General features: G+C 40.3%; 1 protein-coding gene across 1 annotated transcript in view; it reads left to right on the forward strand.

The window, feature by feature from the left end:
* Positions 1-25,690, forward strand: part of Hgd (homogentisate 1,2-dioxygenase) — a 44,754-nt gene that overhangs the window by 13,125 nt on the left and 5,939 nt on the right. The window contains exons 5-12 of the mRNA XM_005327636.4: positions 13,873-13,932; positions 15,847-15,938; positions 17,045-17,079; positions 18,007-18,086; positions 18,668-18,767; positions 20,551-20,675; positions 22,489-22,593; positions 24,749-24,875. Coding sequence (XP_005327693.1) covers positions 13,873-13,932; positions 15,847-15,938; positions 17,045-17,079; positions 18,007-18,086; positions 18,668-18,767; positions 20,551-20,675; positions 22,489-22,593; positions 24,749-24,875 — 724 coding nt within the window. The remainder of the gene's footprint in view (positions 1-13,872; positions 13,933-15,846; positions 15,939-17,044; positions 17,080-18,006; positions 18,087-18,667; positions 18,768-20,550; positions 20,676-22,488; positions 22,594-24,748; positions 24,876-25,690) is intronic.

Raw genomic sequence — 25,690 nt, forward strand, 5'->3', positions numbered from 1 at the left:
AGGTACATGTCACTGATAACTGGTCTATAGTGCAGGAAAAAAAGCAAACGTGGCTTTGCACCCCTCGTCCTTCTACTTACCAATTGTGTCCTTGATCCCTGTTGTTTCACTTATAAAATGTGATGGCAGCATCTGCTTTGCAGTGTTGTTGTGAGGATTACTAGAGAGAATAGGTGTGAACAAAGTGCCTGGCGTGTAGTTGTCAAGAACCATGACCCTGAGACAGCCCTTTTGATACATTCGCTTAAAGGCAGTGGCAGAATATAAATCTCAGAATTTATACACTTCAGATAAACTTGTTTTTAATTTGATGCTATTTATGCTATTTTTTTTTTATTCTGAGGTCCCCATCTTCCCTGTCTCTCCTCTCCTCAGCCAAGGAAATCACTTGCTTCTCCTTTGTTCACCAAGACATTTCATCTAAACCTGCAAATCTACTTCCCCTAAGCACTTAGACTTTTTGTAGAACAAAAGCTGGAATAATTCATGGTCACCTTTGGTTTCCTGCCCTGCTCCATTTCTTGCCTTAATTATAGAAATCTCGAAGAGTTAAGTACAGCTGATATGTGGCCTACCCCTCTCCAGGAGGGACAGAAAAGGAAACTAGCATTCAGGGTCCAGAAAATATGAGTTATCGTCTTAAATATTATCCACCTTAAAATTATCCATCTTAAAATATTATCAATATTAAAATGTTAGCCATCATGAAACAGGTATATTTTGTCTAAATACCTGACCTTTAACCTTTTTGAAGTTTAATGTGTACAGAAGACATCCTCCCACCCACCCTCCCACTGGCCTGTATATTGACTTTGAGCGTGTAGGGGAACAGGCAGCCCCTGCTCCAACCCCCACCCCACACACAGACTCTGCCCACACAAGGTCTCAGAAAGCTCCTGCCCCTTCTCTGTCAGCTGGACACATCCCTTGTGTGTGTGTGTGTGTGTGTGTGTGTGTGTGTGTGTGTGTACAGGACCACAATTTGCACAACTAACCCCGGGAAACCCTGACTTCCCCTCTTCCTCAAGTCTGAGGCTCAAGAAAAGTGAGGGGCACTTCACTATGAATAAAGTTTGTCTTATTGTGCAGATGAATTCTCTCAAGTAACCTCTTAGAGTTGCCTTCAGAAAAATAGATGAAAATCCTGTCAGGGTGTGGTAACAACTATGAATCTCTTCTCTGTGCTTTTGTGGGATTTCTGATCAGGCTTAACGCCCACTAAACATTTATTATATACCACTTTGGGAAGATTGAGAAGCTATTTGGATCCCAGTAAGTTTTCTAGTTCTTTCTTTGGGTGGCACAGATGATTCTTTCATATTTCTGACTGCTCACTCTTTCAGAGCCAAAGTTCATATTACATATGGTTGTAAAATCAGCAAGTAAGACAAAAGTTAGGCACAAAATTATAACTGAAAATCTTTTTAATCACCCATAAAGTATAGGATGCATGGTTCTGTGTGTGCTGCCTGGTAAGGTAATTTTTACATATACTAAATTTAAGGACCATTGTGCTAGACTAAATGAAGGATTTCCAGAAAATTCCATGGGCAGATTTCAGGAATTTAAATCATGTGGTCTTTAAGATAACAAATCACTAGCGGTAAACAAGATTGGGCCTTGGAGTTCCAGCGCCCCCTACCTGTTCGCCTTGATCACAGCAGTTGTCGTGGCCTCCAAACCATAATACATCCTCATAGATGTATTTGTTTGTGGTTTTGTGGGCAACAGTGGAGCCATACTTTTAAAATATAATTTTATTTTTAAAGTCCCTGTTAATATAATTCTTTTGTATAATTCAATTTGTAAGTCCATTTTATATCTTCTTAATAGTTATTTTGAAGTATAGATAACATATCGATGGAAGCCGTGAAACCCAAACTCTAGGGACCAAGGGACCAAGCATTTATTGAGCCATTCACAGATGCTACCCAGAAAAGGAAAGGACTGGATCTTGGGACAGGCTGCCACAACTATCAGTAGCAAGGTTGTGTAGCAGATCAGAGCTAAGAATATTTTTAAATTTGGGGGGTAGTTTTTTCTTGGTTAAAAAAAAACACTTTGGGGTAGGCAAGCACTGTGAATTACATTGTAGTGGGATAATCTTGAGCAGGAAAGCTTTTTGGGTAGGAGGGAAGTCATGAAGAGAATAACTGTTGTGTCTAGATTGGTTGGAGTTAACAGTCCCAAAAGTTATAAGCAAACAAAGTGTGGTGACCCTGTTGCTCACTATGTTTGGATTTCACTCAAGATTTCAACATTATCTTCCTTTTTTCTTTTTCTTTCTTTCTTTCTTTATTTTTTTTCCTGGTTTTGCCCCAAGTTGTTAGCTGGTTAACTTTCCTGACTTCTTTTGCCCTCCACCCTCTGGCTTTTATCATTAAATTTAGGACATTTCAAATTTTTTTCTTTTCTCAAAACTAACCCTGTTCCAATAGAATTTTTCTAGTTTCATCTTATTACACAAGTAACATATGTTTATAAAAACCTCAAATGATATAGGAATTAATAAAGTAAAAAAGTGGAAGTCTCACATCAGAGGTGAGAGTGATGGGTGTATCCGTTGCAGATGTTAATTCATTCTTTCACAGTTAACATACATTTTGACAGAGAAGTTCATGGCACTGTACTCTGAGTTCACAGAGTCATCAAAAGAGCTGTATCAAAAATTCCTATCTGCTCAGTCTGTATTTGTTTCCCACGGGCTTCTGTGGTTTTCCATTCTAACATTGCTTTGCATTTGTCCTTCAATTTGTTCCTTTTCTCCTGTTTTGAATTCTTTGAACACTTTTTAGATGGTGATCATTCTCCAATATATCCCCTACTCGTTCACAGCCCTGTGTTCACACACTGGGAGAGACATGCTTCAGAACCTCACAGTGCCTCCATGAACATCAGCTCCAACAAGGTAGCTCTTTACCATCCTTCCTACCTGTGACCTGTGTCACCTGCCATCTGCTTCCCCTTCTCTGATACACACACCCTGGCTGTTCTTGGCAAAATCTATCCTTTTGTCTTTTCATCTTCTCCTTGACAAGTTAATATCTCTTTCCAATTTTATGCCTCATTAATTAACCACAACATTCTGCATTCATCACTTTTCCCTCTCATAACCTCTTCCAAATATGTGCTCCAGACTCTCACCCAGAAAGTCTGAGAAAATTATTTTTAGGTGCCTGACAGTACTTCCCAGCTGCAGCCTATATAAGTATGCCTTCAACTATTAATCAAAGCCTTTACTTCAACAGCTTCACTAACTACCCACATTGGCCATCTCTGGAAATGTGAAGACCTGAAAACTGCCTAATGTTTCCTCTAGTCTAACATCCAGTGCCACAGAGAACATCATGGGATAGATGATCATCACCGTCACCCTTGATAGTGATCATCATCATCACTCCTAGGAAGATGGAGACTATTCCCCACAAAATTTTCATTTCCTTTAGTATATATTTAATCAGTCATGCAAGAATTCATGCAAACTCCTAAGTAAATTTAAATTCAGCCCATGGACACAAACTCAGTACATTAATATCTCACATAAGAAGTATGTCTAATTTTATCACATGTCTTCCTCTAGTTTGTGAAATCTCAGAATTTAATGAATAAGCCTGCATCCAATTCAACCACAGTTTTACAGATTTCAATTAGCATTCTTGAATCAGCATTCCAGTGTAGAACTCAAGAGTTTTTTAAAACTTCTTGTTACTACATCCTGAACTTTTGGTTTGGGGGAAGTCAGACTCTTGGCCCAGTTAAAACATCAACTGAGGAAATTACCTTTTGGTTCCAATTACCATATTAGAATTACCTCAAAGCTAAGTAAAGGCCATATCATAGAATTCCTTCTGTCCACAGTTCATGCAAATTATCAAAAAATGTTTCAAACCAATATATCCTTACAGAGTTATTTGCTGTCTAATTTGTCAAACTATTCAGGTTTTGCCATTCTGAAAGCCCCTCCCCACCCAAATGTCTTGTGTTTTCCTACATCTTGAAGCTCTTGCCCAAGACTCTATTAGCAGCCAGCCCAACCCCTACTTTTTGTTTCTGGTGCTGGGTATCAAACTCAGAGCCTCATATATTTAAGCAAGTGCCCTACCACTGAGCAACACCCTCAGCAGAGGCAAAACTTTTTTTTAAAAAAAATCTCCTTTCCCCAATTTTCCCCAGACACCTACCCTCTCTTGCCCAGAGTTCTCTTCACCTCTTCCCTTCCCCAAGCTTCTGGTGCCATGTGACCACTGCTTCTCAGCTTTCCTCTTCCTCCTACCTTCCTCCTCTATAAAATGGCACTTGCTGTGTAGATTCTCCCATTCTTTTCCTAGGAGAGACACACACAAAGCACTGATCTCTGCAGTGACGCTGGAGTTCAAGGGATTGCAGTGACAATGGGGAAATCAGAATTTTTCATAGAGAATCTGGATGGGAAGAGGAGGAGCTGTGAATGCTATTAATTTTTTTAAAAATCAGATAAATACACATACACACATGCATACATTTACTTTTATTGTGGTCATGATGTAATACAGATTTGCATTCTATTTATTTAAACTTAAAATTATATTTTGTGCCTTTGTAAACTCCTTGAGGGCAGATAATTTTGAGGGGATGGGTACCGGAAATTGAACCCAGGGGCACTCAACCACTGAGTCACATTCCCAATTTTATTTAGAGACAGGGTCTCACTGAGTTGCCTAGCACCTTGCCATTGCTGAGGCTGGCTTTGAACTCTATCCTCCTGCCTTAGCTTCTTGAGCTTCTGGGATTACAGGCATGCACCACCATGCCTGGTGAGAGCAGATAAATTTTTAATGCTGTATTATAATTCAATATGTTTATAAAACAATTATTCTATTGCCATATATTTAGATTATTTTCATTATTATGAATCATCCATGATACATGATTTCTAATCATCCATAATTTATAATAGTTGATCGTCAACCATTATAAATCGTCCATGGCTAATACCAGCTCTTGTCTCTGCAGCATCCTAAAGCATGAACAGCTGACCTCCCTCTTTCCTGAATCTCTGACCTTTATGGCATTGCATTGACTCCTGAGCCTGCAAAATGAGTGCTCTCCAGGGTCCTGAACTAAGATTCTACCTCCCTCTTGTCTCCATCTTCTGCCTGGAAAATGGGGAAGTACTTAATCTCTTTTCCCTGCTCCTCTTCCTAATTGTCTTCTTCACCCTTATCTTTCCCTTCTTATTACACACATTTCCCCTTCCCCTTCTGTAATAGTTTTCTAGGGACTCCATAACAAAAAACAGGCTGGGTGACGTAACCAACGAAGATTTACATTCTCACTTTCATCCCAAGATTGAAGTATCCGAGGCCTCTTTCCTTGGCTTGTAGATAGTTGTCTTCTCCCTGTGTGTGTATCCACATTTCTTCTTTGTATAAGAATGTATAGGAATATTCAGTTAAGCCAATCCTAGGAACATAATTTCATTTTAACTTATTTCTATAAAGATTCTATCTATATAAGTTATACTCCATGTATGTATCTGTGTCAAAATATACTGTCACATATATCTAAAAAGAACAAAAAAAGATTATATCTATAAATGCAGTCACATCTGAGGTACTGGGTTGGAATTTCAACATATGGAATTTAAGAAAAATACAATAAAGCCTATAATACTCTTCCTCTACTTTCTCCCCATTTCCTTCCAAATGTTGGCCATGGGTTACCACTTTTATTGGATTCTCTTTGCCTTAGAGCTAAAGGGATAGTTGATGATAAACGCCCCACTGGAATGAACTGCGGGGAGGAACTCCTTGACCACAGATGATATTTCTAGCTCACTTTGCTTCTCACCTCTCCCTGGGGCCCCCTCAACACATGTATAGGTACACACCTCAGCAGGTAGTATTATTAAGGCATAACTTTACCCAACATAACTCCAGCCCAGAGCTTGCTATAACCTTGTAGGCCACATTGCAAGGTGTCATTCACACAACTTTGGAATTCAGAAGCCATTCTAGAGCTAGTGTCAATATTTACATCCTATCATCCACTTTATCTCCCTCTTGCCATCTTTTTAACCTCCCAGGTTTTCTTCTTATAAAAAAATTGAATAAATGTCATTCATAGCCATGACATTAAATGTCATCTCTCTGAAGTATGTTTTACAAATCTTCCCTCCAATTTCAGAAACTGCATTGGATGATGCCATGTGTATGTTCTAACTTAAAAGATCCTATACGGAGGATGTGACAGTCCCATCCAAACTATTGTCTCCCCCTGGCTTTTCTAAGCCTGTTACTGACAACCATTCTTTCACATACCCAGGTTTGAATCTTTAGAGTCTTTTTTTTTAATGGACACATATCTTTATTTTGTTTATTTATTTTTATATGGTGATGGAATTGAACCCAGTGCCTCACAAGTGCAAGGCAAGCACTCTGCCACTGAGCCACCACCCCAGCCCACCTTACAGTCATTTTTAAGAACTTTTGATTTTTTCCTTCTATGTGAAATTAAGTGGCAAGTCCACAACATGGTGATTCCCAAAGTATACATAAGAGTTAACCAGAGAGTCTTGTTGAAAATGTGGAATCCAAAGCCTTGCTCTCCAGATATTCCAGTCTAAAAGATCTAAGATGGTGTACAGGAGTGCCTCCAGATGATTCCACTCATATTGGCCTTGGACCACACTTTAAGAAATATTGCTATAGAGCCTCTTTGGTTCTCCCTTCTCCTGACTCTGCTTAGTACAGGCTTCATTTGCTCTTGCCTAACTTTATAATGGCCTCCTAATTGATCCATAGGGCTTCCTTACCCCATCCCACATTGTGCTGCCAGATTCAGCTTACTGAATTACTATCTCTGAAATCTTTAAACCCCACCATCAGTCCACCCCTCCACTTCCCAGACAGTCAAGGACAAGCTCCCAAGATAGAAGATCAAGACCAGTTCCCTGTCATGAGCTTTCAAACCCTCTACTTTCTGCCATGTGCCCTACTTTTCAGTCATACTAAAACCACACTTTTTTCCAAGAAAATATCCTGAAATTTCTTTCCTTGGTGCTTTATGCTATTACATTTACTTGGATTTCCTTTTGTTTACAAATATCCACCCACCAAAATCCCACCCATAATTTAAGACTCATTTTAAATATCACTTTAAAAAAAACTAAAATTTCAATATTTTTCAGGGTTATCTTAGAATAGAATTTATATCTCCATCATCTTTGTTTTATCTGCAGTACCCAGCATGTACCGTATTCCAAACATTTAATATTGCAATTGTTGATACTTCCTGTAGCTCAGATCTCATCATCCTATAAATAGACTAGATTGCATTTCCATAAATGCATCCACTGGAGTTTGCCAACATTACCGTGTACATTGCCCTGTTCAGCCCTTTCTGGACAGCTTGCTAGATCTTTTTTATAATACATCTTTATCAACTTACATTTTACTCCTTGGAAAGAAATTGAAGCTGTCCACAAACCAATGATTTTATTGCTTGTGTCTCTTGTTTTTCATATATAAGAGTGTTAAATAGGCCCCGTTCCAGCATTTGTTCCTGAGGGAATATTCATGTTTACGTGTTTCTTCCAAAGTCACTTACATTATCTGTATCCTTATTTTCTTATCAGAAATTCTCCATACTTCCAGGATTTTCTGGAACTGTTTCCCTAAGGGCAGAAACCTTCAGCACCTAGTATATGATCTGACACATGGAGAGAATCAATGAATATTGTTTGAACAAATTAATGTGAAGGGTTTGGACAAGAATTCCAATCCTGAAGGGCCATATCAGGAGTAGGGTCTCAGGAATCAGACTGGGCCAGGGCAACTCAGCACTGGAGCAAATAAGGGTCAGAATGAAAGACCAAGACCAACATTAGAGGTTAAGAACACAGAGGTCAAGCTGGGTTTAGGAGGAAAGAAAATCAGTAGTTTGTGAAACAGATCAAGACGAGTTGAGCTCAAAGTGCTTAGGGTATACATTAAAAAGTGACCAAAAGAGTTTTAGCATCAGTTCTTAGGAGAGAAAAATTTATCTTCTCTAAGTTATCAGTTTTCTTACTTCTAAAATAAGAGAGAATAATAATTATAAGTGCTTCAGAGAGTTGTGAGGATGAAGTCATCCAACATATATTCCATGATCTATGCAAGGTGATGAGTATCTTAGTCTGTTTTCTTTTCTTTATTTCCGCACTTTTGTGGAGTTGGTGATGAAACCCAGGGCTAATGCAGGCTAAGTAAGTGCTATACCACTGAGCTATACATCCCCAGCCCTATTAGTCCATTTTCTGTTGACATAACAAAATACATGAGAAGGAGTAAGTTATAAAGAATAGAAGTATGGGGGCTGAGGCTGTGGCAGCGTACTTGCCTGGTATGTGCGAGGCACTGGGTTCAATTCTCAGCACCACATGTAAATAAATAAAATAAAGATTTATCAACAACTAAAAAAATTAAAATTAAAAAAAGAATAAAGGTTTATTTAATTCAGGGTTCTAGAGGCTGGGAAGTCCAAAAGTATGGTGCTGCATCTGGTGAGAGCCTTCTTGTTGCATCATAACATGATGAAAGACATGACATGGTGAGACACAGCAGACATGCTAGCCTAGGTTTCTCTTCCTCTTATAAAGTTATTAATACCATCCTGGGGTCCCCACCTTCCTGACCTCATCTAATCCTAACTATTTTTCCAAGGCTCCACCTCCAAATACCACTGGCATATGAATTTGAGGATTATGTTTTCAACATATTCAAACCATAGCAAATGCACTGAAAAGTTTATGATTGTCTCCCAATGTATCAAAGACTTGGTTCCCAGGGTGGCACTATTGGGAGCTGATGGAACCTCCAGGAGGTAAGGCCTTTGTGGGTCCTCAGGTCAGTGAGTGTGTGCCCTTAAGGAGATAGTGGGACCCTAGCCGCCTCTTCTTTCTTTCCTTTGCTTCCTTGCTCATGAAGTGAGCAGTTTTCTGCGCCACATGCTCCATATGCCTCTTTCCTTAGGGACCCAAAGAAATGGGGCTGCTACTAAATCTTGGACCATGAGCCAAAATAAACCTTTCTTTTCTCTTTATAGGCTATTCCTCTCAGGTATTTCATAATAGAAATGGGAAGCTGAATAATATGGCATTTAAACCATGGCACTGAATAATGAATATAAAGCCCTTAGTTTTACTTTCAAAGATAAGGTCAAAAAGTATGGCTTATCTTTTTTGGTAGCCTCTTGAAAGACTTAAAAAATCTAAATAAATTAGTGAGACTTGGATCTTCCCTATCTGTATTCTTGCCCATCAAAGAAGTCCAATGAATCAAAGAAAGAGAGAATCGAAGCCTGATTCTCTCTACTTTTTCCCTCAAATTGCTAGTTGTATTGAGGAATTCAATGAGCCACTGTTTTATTTTACTCACCCTTATATTCCCTGTCTGGACTGAAACTCACCACTACCAATTACCCTGGACTTCTCTCAGTCATAGCTGCTGCTAATAATTGCTTGAACACGAGGATCACTTACTCACAAGTTAATTCAAAATTCTTGGATAGTTGGTACTGACTTCTAATGACATGTCTACTTCTAGCCAGTTAATGTCATTAAGAGCCTTCAATTCATCCAATTTAATTGAGTTCATGGCAATTTTGGATAGAATCTCAGTAAATCAAAGAATCTCAATGTTGAAAGGGATATTCAGATCATCTAGCCCAACTCCCAGTCTTCTAACTTTGGAAATACTGAGACTGATTCTTTCATATTTTCTTTTCATCTCTGAGTATGAATTTAAATATATTAAATTAAATATTGCCACCAATTATCTGTCTTCCTCCTTGGATAATGTTAAAGAATTTTTAATTATAACTTTGGATACTCTTGAAGATTCTTTTAAAATTATTTTTATCACCCCACTTTTAGTAAGTAACAGTTTATTTTCCAATAGGATTTGTAGGGTACAATTGCAAAGTATGTAAATCCATGACAGAACTCAAAGGAGAAATAGACAAATCCACAATTATAGCTGGAAACTTTAACACTCTTCGCTCAATAGTTGATAGAACTGGACAGAAAATTAGAATGGATGTAGAAGTGATAATTTTTCACATGCATGAAGAACTGACTTATGTTTTGGAAATTATCTTTGGGTTTCTAACAATAGTTATCAATTTGCTAATTATTGCCTGAATGTCATTTTACTCTGAAAGATCTCACAAATTTGCTTTATTCTCATTCCTTGAAATATAAGCATCATTCTCAGTGCCATTTATTTATTTACTTATTCAATCATTCAATAAATATTTATTGATGCCTATCATAATCAAGACACTACATCATGCATTACAATTGATGTCATTGTTTTTGAAATGTTTAATTATGAAATTCTGCATGGGAGAGCCATTTAGCAATAACATAGAGTATGAATAAAATACACCATTAAAACCTACAACTAGAAAGTTGTTGAGTTATATTAATCTTACTGGACTGCTGTAACAAAATGCCTTAGACTGATGGTTTAAGCGATAGAAATTTATTTTCTCACAGTTCTGGAGACTGGAAGTCCCAGATCAAGGTGCTAGGAGGGTTGGTGTCTGGTAAGGCCTCTTCCCTTTAGCTTGTACTACCTTCTCACTACATCTTCACATGGCTTTTCCTCTCAGTACATATGGAAAGAGAGTGAGATCTCTTCTTCTTAGAAGGCCACACATCTTATTGGATTAGAATCTCCCAAATTATGATTTCATTGAACCTTATCTACCTCCTAAAGTTCCTATCTTCAAAACAATCACATTAGACATTAGAAGTTCAACATAGGAATTTGGAGAGGACACAATTTAGGCCACAGCAAGGAGTGAATAAGCTAATAAGCACTCACTTTTTATAAAAGCTCTTCTCTGAAGAGACTTATGGAACTATAATTCTTACCAGTACCTCATTATTACGTGTAAGAAAACACAATCCAAAGAGAGAAAATGACCTGCCTGAGGTCACAGAGTAAATGGGATTGGAGGCAGTACCCCAAACCAAGTCTCCTGGTTCAGCCGCATGCACCATCCCCTTGGTCTGGCCTTGGATCAGAGAGGTACTGCTCCACAGCATATGTACAATTAAGCTGAGCATCTGTTTTTGACAGTAGGTGTTTATACCCTGCACTCCATGGACTCTTTCTGTTCATCCTCTCCCCAAATCCCCTTGCTCACATTCACCAAAATATCACATCAAGGCTCTTGACCAAAATCTTGCTGGAGTACCCAAAGCTGGCTTCCTTCTCTGGGTACTGAGTTTATCAGAATCACCTTGGGGTCTTTATCATCCTTCATAATAGGCCCAACACATTTGGAATATAGACTATGAACAATCTGCTGCCATCGGACCCAAGAGATAAATGATTCCTCTCCCCACACCATCTGTCATTTGAAGGGAATCATTTTTTTTTGCATTAGAGAAGGTTCATCAAGGCCACTGCTTCATCGGGCTGTGGGCCCTGTGGAAGGCATGCTTCCTACATCATCACATGCTTGTCTTTTCATCTGCCCTTCAGGTCCTCTCACTTCCCTTGCTATTGAGAGCTGGATCTCTCGCTCTCCCTCTCTTTCTTTCCCTTTTGCTTTCTTCTCTCTTTTCTTAGATTATAGATCCTTACGCTTCCATTATTTAAATTTCTCTGCTAGTTGGTAGTGGCATTGTCCCTGCCATTTGGCCCAGGATGCCACAGGTTAGTTGATTGATTGGTTGGTTGTCAGGTTGTTTTGTGGCTTGGTTGGTTGACTGGGTGTTTTTTTCCAAGCATGATATTTGGTTCAGCAATGCAATAATATCAGAATCTCCAAGTTGGGTGTGGTGATTCTAAAGTGTAGTTGCACATTAGGAGAGCTTTTATAAAATACTGATGCCAGGGCCCACCTTCACAGATCCTGATTTAATTTGGTCTTGGTTTCAAAACCTCTCCAGGTAATTTCCATGGGTCAGGTTGAAAAATCAGGCTGGGAATCTCTGGTTAGAGCTGAAGGGTTGCCCAGGCAACCATTGATCTGATACTTAAATCTCTTCCATTGGGAAATCTAAGATGATGAGTCTTTTTCTGACAGTTTTCCTTGGTATGCAAACCCTGCACTGCTACTTAGACGGAAGCAGCAGGTATAGTTAGTAGCAGACCAGAACCTCCTCTCAAAACTCCAGCAGTGCTCAGGGTTGGGGCTGTGTCAGTGGCAGAGCACATGCTGAGCCTGCACATGTGGGTTCAATCCCAGCACACACACACAGCATCCAACAGTACTCAGTTGTGGCTCTTCCTAAGGTCAGGGAAATGTCCTTCTGTTTCCATAGTTCTTAACCAAGGGATATTTGTCCCCCAAGGGATATTTGACAATGTCTGGGGATATTTTTGATTTTTACAACTTGGAGGGAAGCTACTGGCATCTAGTGGGTAGAGGTCAGAGTTGATACTAAACATCCTATGAAGCACAGCCCCTGCAATAAATGCAGCACAAAAACGTCAACAGTGCCTTTCCTACATCCTTGCTTTCAAGTACCCCTCTCTTCCCCCAAGAGAAATCATCCTTAATGGAATCAGTCCTAAAGTATTTTCTTCCTTCTTGAAAGCACGATTTGAATGATCTTTTTAAAATCCACCTTTCATGTCATTTTATTTTATTTTACTTTTTGGTACCGAGGATTGAACCCAGGGGCTCTTAACCACTGAGCCACATCTCCAGCCCTTTTTTGTATTTTATTTAGAGATAGATCTCGTTGAGTTGCTTAGGGCCCCACTAAGTTGCTGAGACTGGCTTTGAACTTGCAATCCTCCTGCCTCATCCTCCTGAGCTGCTGGGATTCCAGGCATGTGCCACCATGCCCCAGCTCAGGTCTTTTTAAGTTGTCTTAGAATGTGATCAATCTGCTTTGCTTTTAAGAAATAAAGGTTGTTGCCTGACTGTGTGTGTCAGAGAGGCAGAATAACCCCAGTGCCATCTCTTGTATTTGCTACTTTCTTTCCCATCTGGCTGCCGATCAGACATACAAATGAGCTGAGCCCTGAGCCCATACAAAAGGGACCTGAGGGAGGCCCTTTCCAGCCTGCCTTCATCAGGAACGGTAGGCAGTGGAGCCAGCCTTGGGGTATAGGTCACTCCTGAGTTATGCCCTGGGGTGGCTGGGTATATCAGCTGCCAGCCTGGCTGGGTCAGGCTGCCATTTATTTGATTAATAAGTGCTGGGCTGACAATCCAAGCGGGGTCTGAACCTGCTGATTCTTCTTCGCACTTCTTTAGATCAGTTTATTATTAAATTAAAGATTGTTATGATTTAAACTGAACCATCAGGCAGCCTAGGGACAAACGCAGGGTTTGGTGAAGAAACTGAACTCAGTATTGCATTTACCAAATCTAATCTCAGCTGGGTGCTTTTTCTTTCTCTTAAGGAAATAATTCAAAACTCGAAGGGCTGGAAGTAGAAGTAGAACCTTCCCCTGCAGTGTCAGGAGCCCACACAGAGAAGCTGGCATGCCAGGAAAAGGAGCTGATTATAAATAGCAGGAAAAGCGGCATCAGTCAAAACTTGCTGATGTGCCTGAGCAAAATGCTAAAAGAAACAAACAGCTTCTATATGAGAAAGCAATGATTTCTCTTTATTTCTATAATTGAAAGTTCTAAGGAACAAAGACAGTTTTTATTCTTGTAGGTTTCAACTCACACACATGCACACATACACCAGTAGACGCCCTCTAAAGAAATGATGGATTATCATTAATTTTAAAATAACAAAATCAAAAGTAGTCCAAACCTCAGAGAGGGAGCAGCTGACCTCTTTTTTCCTTGTAACTGATGCTATGTATTGTATTTAGAAAGCCTATGGTTTTCCCTTTGTGAAATCATTTTCCTGTGTGCATATTTCTTTTCCAGCTTAGATGGAAACCATTTGAGATTCCAAAACCCTCTCAGAAGAAAGTGGACTTTGTGAGCGTAAGTCAATGCTACACTTTCCCACAGCCCTCCTCTCTTCTGAGTGAATGACCTCACCATTCACAGGCTGAATGCCAAACAGAAGCAGCCTTATTTGGAGGCAGCAGAGACAAACTCACCTGTGTCTGCCATAGGGGGCTAGCAAAAGGATATCTTCCTTATAGGCACAACATGAGTCCATGGTTCACCAAAGGACAACAGTGAGCTTTTACATCTCAGAAAGGCCAATGGGCAGTGGATGTGTTCCTACCTCGAGCTTCTTCTCTTGAAGTTAGAACAGAGGATCTTATCCTTTTTGCTCCATGGGTCCATTTGATAGTCTGATTACACCCTTGGGGGTTTTGTTTGTTTTGTTTGCAGTGCTGGAGATTGAATCTAGAGCTTTGTACATGCTGGGCAAGAACCTCACCACTGAACTACATCCCCAGCCCTTTTTGTTTTTCAGTTTGAGACAGGTTCTCTCTAAGTTGCCCAGGCTGGCCTCAAACTCACAATCCTCCTTCTTCAGCCTCCTAGGTAGCAAGAATATGCCACTGCACCCAGGGATACCTATAATTTTAATGTGCGAAAGAAATTATATAAAATCACAAAGAAGACAATCATATTGAAACACAATGATAAAAAATATTTCAAAAAACAAATTGTGTTTGATTTATAGTCATACATATGACTTCTTGTTAGTGTACTAAGGAATGAGCTGTATGGGAAATAATTGTGATATGAGCAAAAATGATGCTTTGATACGCCTGTGGTATATGACATGAAAATATCCATGATTTCTATTATTGAACACAGGCACCTCTAATACTGCTGTGGTTTGTTGCCTATATTCATATTAATTAAAGGGAACAATGAATTTCACTCAAAGATTAGAGAAAATAAATAGAAAACTTTTCTCATCCAAGTTCATGAACCCCTGAAGTGGATGAGTGGGCATCAACTCAGGACGGCAGCTCTAGTTAGTACATAGCTGATTGGAAGCTCTGTTGGCAGTTACAGGGGTGGGGTACTGTAATAATACCTGTGCCCAGAAGGAGCCATAGGGAGGTGGACTCCAAAAGGCCAGTGGAGTTTTCTGCGATCAACTTGGCACATAGCTTACCTAGGGACTGTCTAGGTATTCAGCCAGAAGGCCAAATTGTTTAAATTGTCTTGAAAAATTCTTTACCCTTATTAAATGCTTCAAAATCCTGTATAGAATCACTTCAATAGACCACAAACTTGCAATCCAAATTAAAATATATAAAAAAAATTCCCACTTCCTGTGTGAATTATGGGTCTCTGAGGAGCAGAACCTTCTCCTTTTGGGCTCTACCATCTATAGCTTTGGGGCTGGGAGCTTTCTGAGAAGGATTGTGTGTTCCTTACACTGGGTATCAATCATCTGGTCACACAGCAGGGAGAATTATAGTCAGTTAGAATATATTTTTCTTTTTCCTATTCTGGAGAGGTTAGATTGACCTCTTCACAAGCAGAGGATTGCTCATATGGGGGTGGACTGGAGGGGCATTAACCGACACCTGAAGCTGCCACCATCTTCCCTAAGCCTCCTTGATATTTAATATCACCTCGAACGGAATTGCTCCTCCAGGTTGAACTTAAGCACACTTTTGAATTAATTAAAATTAGTGAACTCTTGCCTCATAAATCTATATGATGTAGCCATTAGGATAGCCATATTCAGGTCACAGCTGAAAGGTAGAGTGAGCCACAAACAACCATACATAAGTGTAAATTCCAGGCTCCCCAGAGTTAGCCCAGATCCCAAATGTCTCTCTGGTCCCCAAGGGGAGAGCCTTTTGAAACCTTGCCTCATGACCTTGGCAGGGGTAGGGGGATGCGGGGGACAGGGCAAAGGCTGGTCTCTTGGGCACAACTAGTATTCAACCTCTGTCTCCCATGGGTCTCTCCCAGGGTCTGCACACCTTGTGTGGAGCTGGAGACATCAGGTCTAACAATGGGCTTGCTGTCCATATTTTCCTGTGCAACACTTCCATGGAGAACAGGTAAGGGACTCAGTGCTAGGGCTGGGCATCCCCATTCCCCAAGGGCTGTTGCCAGAAGGTGAAGGACAAGTATCCACTTTTACAAAGTCACACCTGCACATTGTTATTTTTGTTATTTTTTCCCTCAGAGAAATATAAATAAGCATTTTCTGTTTTTACTGACTCTTGTGACAAACAAGAGGGTCAACAGAAAAAAAAGGAAGGTGAGACCCCGGAATGAAGGTGTGGTACAAAAAGCATTTTATCTTTAGGTGGGTTTGGGCCAGAATATTCTCAATTTCTAAGTTCTGCTCTTGAGATCAAAGTCACAGCAGGGGCAGTCATTAGGCCACCTGTCAGTGGCAGGCCATGCTAATAGACTTGGCTTCAAGCTTTCTGTGAAAAGCAGTTTATATACTGGCGTTTTTAAAATAATTATTTTTTTTTAAAAAAAAAGGTAAATGGCATTCCTGCATTTTCTTTGGGAAGCAGACTAGTGCAGCTGTTTTGTCCTGCCAGTAGAACCAGATGTTGCATCCAAAACCCAACTTCAGTCTTGCATGAGTCATTTAACTTCTCTGAGCCCCAAATGAAGACCAAGATCACAGCCCTATGGCAAGTCATTGACAACCTTCCTTTTAGTCCAGCCTCATATTGAGCCACATTCCCCTCCACTCAAGCCACACTGGCCTTCATTCACTTCTTTCAACCTGCATGGGCCCTTTTGCCACAGAGCAACCTGTGCATGCTGGTCCTTTGGTCTGGATTGTCCTCTCCCCTGGCCTGGATAATACCTTCAGCTCCCAGGCCAAGAGTCCCACCTTCAGGGAAATTTTTGCTATCTCCCCAAACTAGTGCAGATCCCTTTTCTTTCATTTATCTGAACTTGACTTTCATGGGCTATTGTAGTTTGCAGTGATTTAGTTCTGTAATTGTTTATTTGCAGTCTGACTCCCTACCAGGTTCTAAGCTCCATGAGGGCAAAGACTGGGTCGTTCTGCTCACCATGATATACCTAGTGCTAAGCCTGGTACATAGTAGGCACAAAGCAATAATTTGTAGAATGAATTCACTTGTCTAGACAGTGTTAAAACTGAAGCTGACAGGAAATACTCTGTATGTTTCAGATGCTTTTATAATTCAGATGGGGACTTCTTGATTGGTAAGTTCTGAAAATTTCAGACCCCTTCACTGTTCATTGATCTCTAGCCACAAGCTGCTTTCTAATTTCCGACCTATTATTTTCCTTCATTCTCAAATCTGTTTTATTTAATTTAATGCAATCTATAGACTGAAGTCTAGAGGCCATTGGTGGTCTGGAAAAGATTCCTTGCATACCTCAAAACTCCTATTTCCTGGTTTCTGCCTTTGCTCATCTTCTCTGGGCCTTTCTAATGTGAGAGATCTAGGCAGTTGAGAAGAAATAAGTGGTACCAGCATGTGATTAACTTATTAAGATAACTCTGAGGGCTGGGGTTGTGGCTCAGTGGTAGATCATTTGCCTAACACGTGTGAGACACTGGATTCAATTCTCAGCACCCACATATAAATAAATAAACAAAATAAATGCATTGTGTCCATATACAACTAAAAAAATTTTTTTAAATATAACTCTGTTTACCTTCAAACTTACCCAAGAAAAGCCCATCTGTCATTGATAACTGCAATAGAAATACCAACTTTCATGAGACCATCTAAAATGTAAGGTCTAATCATTTTTTTTTCCCGATCTTCCCATTCCATTTGGTGGTTTTAGTGTTAATATCTTGAAACCAACATTTTGGTATAGACATTAGAAATGCAATGCACTTTTTTTGTCGATTCACAAAATTGTACATTTATAAGTTCCTCACCTAGAAGCTGGGGGAAAAATCATTATTATTATTATTATTATTATTATTATTCACATTCTTCCAGATAGTAAAATAACTAACTGAAGTTATTGGAATATGCATTCCCCCCGCCCCCGCCAGACATAGAGTAAAGCTCTTTTTATGTGAAATAAAAAGCAAATGCAGCCCTTAAGCCTTTATGAAATGGTTCTTGCACAAAGTGGGTTGCTCACCAATGCCCTGTCTTTTTTTATCAGTTCCCCAGAAAGGGAAGCTTCTCATTTACACTGAGTTTGGCAAGATGCTTGTGCAGCCCAATGAGATCTGCGTCATTCAGGTTGGTAATGTGCCCCCTTCTCCTCCCTGTCTCTCCCTAATTTGGGAGCAATCAGATGTTTCAGCCGCTTCTATTTCCAACTCTAAAATTTCTCTGTCATGTCTGGGCAAGGGGGAGGGAATTTGAGTTGCTCAGAAGGCTTCATGTGCCGAAGGGTAAGCAGGCTTGGGTGCTGCTTTGCTTTAATATAGCACACAACCACGGAGCAAAGAGCATTCGTCATTCATGTTTCTAAGTGTTTATGCCCACTCTGGATAAGGTTCTATTGAAGGTAGGAGGCAGTGAAAGTTATTTTTGTTGTTGTTTGTTTTTATTTATTTTTTAAAGTGACTAAATCTGGGCTACTTTTACTTCTGGACCCAGGCAGAAATTAGACTAGAATTGGCTTGAGTCACAGGCATGATTAGAAATGAAGCTTTTCTTTCTAATTCATCTTTGATCTGGTCATCTCTCAAACATAACTCACCAAACTAGAGCTTTGCTTTTGCATGTGGGACTGACTGCCTGTGGCTCTGTGGCAGCTTCTCTATAACTACAAGTATGATTTAAGAGTCCACCCCTGTGTCTGCTTTCAATTCCAGAGAGGAATGCGGTTCAGCATAGATGTCTTTGAGGAGACCAGGGGCTACATCTTGGAAGTCTATGGTGTCCACTTTGAGTTACCTGACCTGGGACCCATTGGTAAATCTTCACTCTAGCCTCTCAGCCTTGCTTGAGGACACAGATAATTTCATGAAAGCTAAATATCCTTCCCCCTCCCCACCTCATTCAAATCTCAGCTTTCCTCTTCAGCTAGACCAAGTGTCTTCCCATAAAATATATGCATAACAGAAAATGACCTAAGCCAACACATTACAAATTTCTTTCTAGAATAATATTATAAACCGTTGGAGATGAAGACAGTGTGTAATACATTTCTGCACAGCATGTAGAAGTTTGGGTTACTGTGGGTGGGGTCACCAGAAACAGCTTCACAAAAGAGATGAGATTTGACTAATTCTTGATGGAAAGTTGAGGAGAAGAGGAAAGGGAATAATTTAAGCAAAAGCATACAAATGGGAATGAGTTTTGTGAATAATTACTTTCTTACATTAGTAGGTTAGGTATAGACACAAAGTGGGGAAAGCCATAAAAATGGCCAGGTGGCCATTCCTATGGAAAGGAGGAGGGGACTGAGTGACACATATAGTCTAGGAACCTCACTTTTCTCCTGAGCACACTGCACAAAATCCACATGCTTAACAGTAAAAAAAAAGGTACATCGCTCAGTACTATGAAAAAGCTAGAAATAACAGCTGCCATGAGGCAGATTAAAACTTCCTAAAGTGAACCGAGGTCCCCCAGTCCTCATTCTTCTGGCAAGCTGGAGGCTGGAGATTCAGGAGAGAAGAGAAGGTGTTAGGAGGGGTTGTTCTGGAAGCCTCCCTTTGGAGTGCAAGGAGAGCTGGGAAACTGGCCCTGGGTTCCATCTGTGGCCACACCTCCCAGTTGCTTTCCTTGTCAACAGCTTTTCAGAGCAAAACAAGGACAGGCCAGCATGTGCCTTCTGGTCACTCCCCTGGGGGATCCAAATATTCAGAGGAAGGTGGGAGGCAGCAAAGAAGCAGCTGGAGCCCTGGTGGGCCGTCTGTCATCCTGCTCACCACCCACTCTTCCCACTTTGGTCTGGCTTCCTGCTGTTCCGCAGGCAGCATAGCCCCCAGGTTCCCCGGAACATGTACCCTTCGGAAAATATATATAATTTACTAACCAGCTGGGGGCTTATTTTATTTAACCCCAGGAGCTGGAAATGATAAAACACTCCCCAGGTCTTTCCTCTCAGAGTTGAATTATGTTTTTGCACTTATGCTTTTCATATTTGGTCTTTTGATTTATTTTCCTTCTCTGAGGGAACACTGGCTCTGAGGCAGAGCTAAGCAGGCACATCCTGAAGCCTTTTTCCCTGAATGGAAGATAGGATTTTCAGGCTGGAGAGCAACTTTACAGTCCTGGATTTTGAGTTCTGACTAAGGAGCAGAGGCCTGCCTGGGATGATGGTGGTGGTCCTTCCTATCTGAGATCAAGGACTGTAGATGTGTTCTAGAGTCATCAGAGTTTCCTCAGAAAGACAAATACCTGATTTTCGGTCAGATTTTCCCTTTTCTTCTTTTCTAGTCCTTTCTTCTCCTTTCCTCTCACCTATAGTGATCAATAATGCATGTAAAAATGATTTTGTAAAACATAGTCACTCCAAAACTTTAGGATATGATGTTGGTGATGATAAAGGTGATAACTGTAAAATTCCAATTGATCAAATTCCTTGGGTCCTCCAGAAAAGGTAGCAGATTAGGAATCAACTGGGTCTTTAAGCAATGAAAGCAATTTGTTGAGTGGCTCTTAACCAGAAAGAAGGCCTTTCTCTTTGTGAGCATCTTTCATATGTGATTTCAAGTGTCTAAAAGGACTTTGGGTTACTGTGTTTTAGGAGCCAATGGCTTGGCCAATCCTCGTGATTTCTTGATACCTGTTGCCTGGTATGAAGATCGTCAAGTACCAGGTGGTTACACTGTGATTAATAAATACCAGGGCAAGCTGTTTGCTGCCAAACAGGTAAAATAAGAGGGTTGGCAGACAGGAGAGGGAATGAAAAGGTATCTACTGATGGCCAAGACCAGTATTAGGTACCTTCCATACATCCTTTCATCTTGAAAACACCACTAAAAGTGCTTCACCTGAAAACAGACCAGGTAATGAGAAATAATTTACAAATGTCCCTATAAATAGCAGAACCAGCATTCAAATTCACATCCTTCTGACTCCTAAGGTTAGGCTCTTTCTACTCACCAATCAATGAAAATCCTGGAAATATGTAGGTCCCTATAAATGCTGTGGAAAACAAAATATGCAGGCAGAGAATGTATTCTGAAAAGGAAAATGAGTTAACAAGAAGATCAGCTGAGATTTATGTTCTGCAGTGACTACCTTATTTCAAATACCAATAATGTTTAATACAAAACAAGTAGAACTCAGTTAATTAACTTGGTTTGGTTTATATCACCAGCTTGGTAAACCCAGGGCATAAGCAAAGGCCCAGAAAATAATAAAAATAACTTTATAAATGATTACTGTATAGAACTGGTAATGTTACTATGTGTTGTTCTTAATATATTGTATATATTAAAGTAAATTAATCATATAATAAAAAGAACCCAAAGATCTCTTCTACTAATGTTATTTTTTGTCCATCTGATTTATTGCTTGTATTTGACAAGGTATGTTATTTTCCTTGAACAGCATCTAGAGGTCATGCCAACTAGCAGAGGCCAACCAGTTTGCCTCTGGAAATCAACCCTTGAGGCACATACATTGTCACCCTCATCTTAGGATCGGGGGTTCTCAGAAGTGGTTCAGGAACTATTTGTGTTGAAACCTCTGAGAAGCTTATTCATGTTAACTCACAAGAGCTGATATGCACACCTCTTCACAGCTCTGTTTTCAGCAATGTCACATTAGTTGCACAAAAATGATTGTGGTGAGGGTATTTGTGCTCCAGAAATCAGCAAATGCTGTAAATCAATGATTTTTCCCCCAGAAAGCCAGTTGTTAAATATATACTAGCATACCACTGGGAAACCTCTTTTTCATGATTCTAGCCCTGGCTGGAGTTCTGTCACAGTATTGCCCTCCCTTATTTCTCACATCTAGGAATGACAATGCCTTCCCACTGTTGTGATGCTCAGATACCTCCACACCTCCACTTATCTCTAACCACACCTCTGTGGGTAGTCTGTTCACTGAAGTCCTTAGAACATTCTGAGTTGGATCCTTTTTCCTAAATAGACCCTAAGCAGCACTGGAGACCACCATTCTATAACAGACCTCTGATCCCCTCCTACCCCATACAGGATCAAGAAGGACCTTGGGGTCACTCTGAAGTTGCTAATCCTTGGGGCTAGAAATATTAGAGGTCTGCTCCCCACCCCTATACTCACCAACTCAAGCATTATGTTTATGGGTAGCTCTTCTAGGTTGCAAAAGCCTGAGATTTGCATAGGAAGTGCCCACTGTACCAGGAAACAGAGGGTAGCCAAGATTGAGAATTGCTAGCATCCACATAAATATAGATTGCTATATTTATGGTAAAAATCATTGAAGAGACACCACTTGGTAACTGTGCTTCTGCTGCACATGTAATCAAAAGGCTTATGAACTAGAAAGATAGGGTCAGTAGCCAATTGAGGACTTGGTCAAGGGTGTTTGAAGCAACCACAGAGTAATTAAGAATATACTTCTCTCGAAGGATGGTATAATTAGATTTAAACAATATCAAATAAAAAGAGAGTTGTGCTCAATATATACTGTAAGATCACAGTTACAAAAACATTAGATACTAAGATCATCTTTTTATCCTTCTTGTGATTAGCTTGTCTCCCCGTTCAATGTCGTGGCATGGCACGGGAACTATACACCCTACAAGTACAACCTGGAGAACTTCATGGTCATCAACTCAGTGGCCTTTGACCATGCAGTAAGTCTGGAGGGGTCCTGGGGATGGGGCAACCTTTGGGTGGAAGGGGATCCACAGCAGATTGGTAGCAGTCACAGATTTAGTATTTCCAAGGCCACCCTTGGAAGGCCTAGAGAGAGTCATTTGTCCTTTGGTGAAGGTGTCAATAATGTAGCTAATGAGGATACCAAGAACTCAACATCATCCTTCAACACAGCCTAGTTCTCTACAGTGTAATCACAATAATTCTCATAAGTGGGTAAAACTTAAAAAAAAAACCCACACAACTGCTAATATTAGTATTAGAGTCAGGAGAAAAGAACATTTATGGATTTCAAGAAGTCTCTGTCCTCCTCACATCTTAGGAGTCTACCCTACTGCTCTGGATGCCACCCAGGTACCTCTACTCCTGGCTGTTATTGACAGCAATAGAGCAGACAGCCCTCTTTTAAAGTCACTCATAATATTCAGTACTTGAACTTCCACCAAAGAAATCCTAGTATATGAAGTTGGTCATATTTTTCAGTCAATTAAGGGGCCACAAACAGGTCCCCAGTCTACAATGTAGACCCTCCTGAGGCTCCAGATACTTGATAAGTGTTAGTTCTGAGATCCTGGGGGAAATTCATTTTGCAGCCTAGTTCATAATAGATTAACAGCCCACAAGCAGGAGGGATAATTAGCCAGAAAATCAGAGAAAGAAGGATTATTCTGAACCAGTTCAGCTTATCTCTGGAGGAACAAAACTACCTTTCTGAACAAGAGTAACTCTTAATAAAGCCAAAGGGAAAAAGAAAATTGGGGCGCCAAACCCATACCAACATGAAGAAGCATATTGAGGCACTGATAAAGCTTTATTTTAGCCTTACTATGTTTTCTTTCCTTTAATAGTTTTAGCCATTTCCCATGATGGATGAAGCAATGTTAACTCTCCAAGCAATGAAGATTGTGTTTTTTTTTTTTTCATTTGAATTTACACAGGTTCAATCTTCTCTGGGCTGCTGCTGTAGTTATTTTTCCAAAATTCAGATCTGATCATTCCACCACTGCATTAGAAAACCTTCACAAGCTCCCCATGGCTTAGGATTAAGTCTGAGCTCTGAAGCGTGGTATTTGATGCTCTTCACCATCTGGTCCTGGACTCATTTTTTAATACCACCTCTTGCCCCTCTTCCTTCTGTCAATGCACCCTGGGTTTTAACTATCTCTCCTCTTAACAAAACCTCTGTGCACTTGGATGTTGTTTCTCTTTTCTGTGATTAACGGCCCCCTTCTTTTCTTCCCTCCTCCTTTCCTTCTTCCTTCCTTCCCTCCCTCCCTCCCTTCTTTCCTTTCTTCTGATCATTTTTAACACCAGGCTTAAAGGACACCTGCTTTTTCAGGCCTTTCCTGATCTTTTTTTTGGGTAGAGATAGTCTCTTTCCTCTCCCCTCAGTTAGAGCTAATGGGGCAGGGAATCAATCCCGATCATCTTGGACTCCCTAGATGTTGGCATGGCATCTGAAATTGAACACAATTGTTAATTTCAATTAAATTGAATCTCAGCTTTTCCACTGAAGAAGTCTAAAGATGTTTGAAAGCATAATCTTGACTCTCAACCTAACCCCTCTACACTATCACCAACAAGTTGGTGATATATAGTTATCACTATATAGTTATAGATAGATAGTTGATATAAATGTTGTATTTTAGATCTGAGAGTTAATTGATCAGAAAGCAATGAACCAGTGACTTTCCATGGTTACCATCTGGAATCTCTGATCCCCCCAAAGGGAAGCCCATCAACACCAAAACTTAAATGCTGTTTTATTTCTGTGTCCACTTTTCTCTGAGCATATCTTTTGTTTGGAGCTCCTTGACACTCTGGTCCAAGATTGGAAGGCAGACACAATGGCTCTCGGATTAGTAGGGTAGCAGGGTGTGGATAATGTGGGCTCAGCAGGGTGAAAAGGCAGCTCAGAATGCTCTTAGCTGGTGTGAATTCGTTTTGCTTCAAGCACATCGAGGGAACAGTCAGATGAGTGATTAGTGCACCTCGAGCAGAAGTCCAGACTTCTGTCATTGGATCAGAAATTAGACTGTCAACTTGAAAGCAGCTTCATGTGCTGGTGACGTATTTGTCATTGTCCAGTCCCTTCCTGGCATCATGCATTCTGCCTTTCCTTTTGTGTTACAGGACCCATCCATTTTCACAGTGTTAACTGCCAAGTCTGTCCGCCCTGGAGTGGCCATTGCTGATTTTGTTATCTTCCCACCTCGATGGGGGGTTGCTGATAAGACTTTCAGGCCTCCCTATTACCACAGTAAGTCTTTCTTTTACCAAGCCACATTTGGGGACTAGAGACAGCAAAGCAGTGAGCACCAAGCACTGGGAATAGTGCCCAGGTTGTTTCTGAACACCCCATCTTGCCCAGAGCTTAGGATCCTGCCTCCCCAGTCCCATGCTGCACCCAGGCTTCAAACTGCTCAAGCATAATCCCTGCAGAATGGCAGGGATGCATCAATTTAGGGCCTTGATCCCCATTTTTCTGGACCTGAAGAGAGGCAGAAAGGTTGGTAAAGCAGGAAACAAGAAGTTTCCATAATTTTCAGATTTTTCTTTTATAAGATGGGGAAATAGCAGTGATGTAATTAGTTGTTTGTTAATTTGAGGAAGTTTATTACTTAAGCGTGGTTCAAGAGCCAGTAAAATGTGCCTTTTCTAGTTACTTAAGCAGGACAAAGCAGATTGTCTACACTAGGGGAGAGACTCTATTCTGGAAGGAGTTTCTACAGAGCATTTGTTGCTTAGAACTGGAGCTAACAAATCTACTATTTTTGTTTTGTTAAAATTATTGTGACTAATGGTTAATGATTATTGGTCAGTTCCTAAGCCCCTATCATAAATTCTTTAAAAATATTAACTCATTTATTTTAAATAACAGCTGCAAGAGATAGGTATTATCATTGTCCTCCTTTTATTTTTCAGAATATGAAATAGACACAGAGGGATTAAGTAAGTCTCAAGCCCTCTCCAGCTAGTTACTGAAAGAGTCAGGATTTAATTGCAGACCATCTCTGATGCCAGAAGACATTTATGACCACTCACTGATGCTGCTGGCCTAATGCCTGGCACATA

Source organism: Ictidomys tridecemlineatus, chromosome 3 (genome assembly GCF_052094955.1).
Source record: "Ictidomys tridecemlineatus isolate mIctTri1 chromosome 3, mIctTri1.hap1, whole genome shotgun sequence".
In the NCBI taxonomy this organism is placed as follows: Eukaryota; Metazoa; Chordata; class Mammalia; order Rodentia; family Sciuridae; genus Ictidomys; species Ictidomys tridecemlineatus.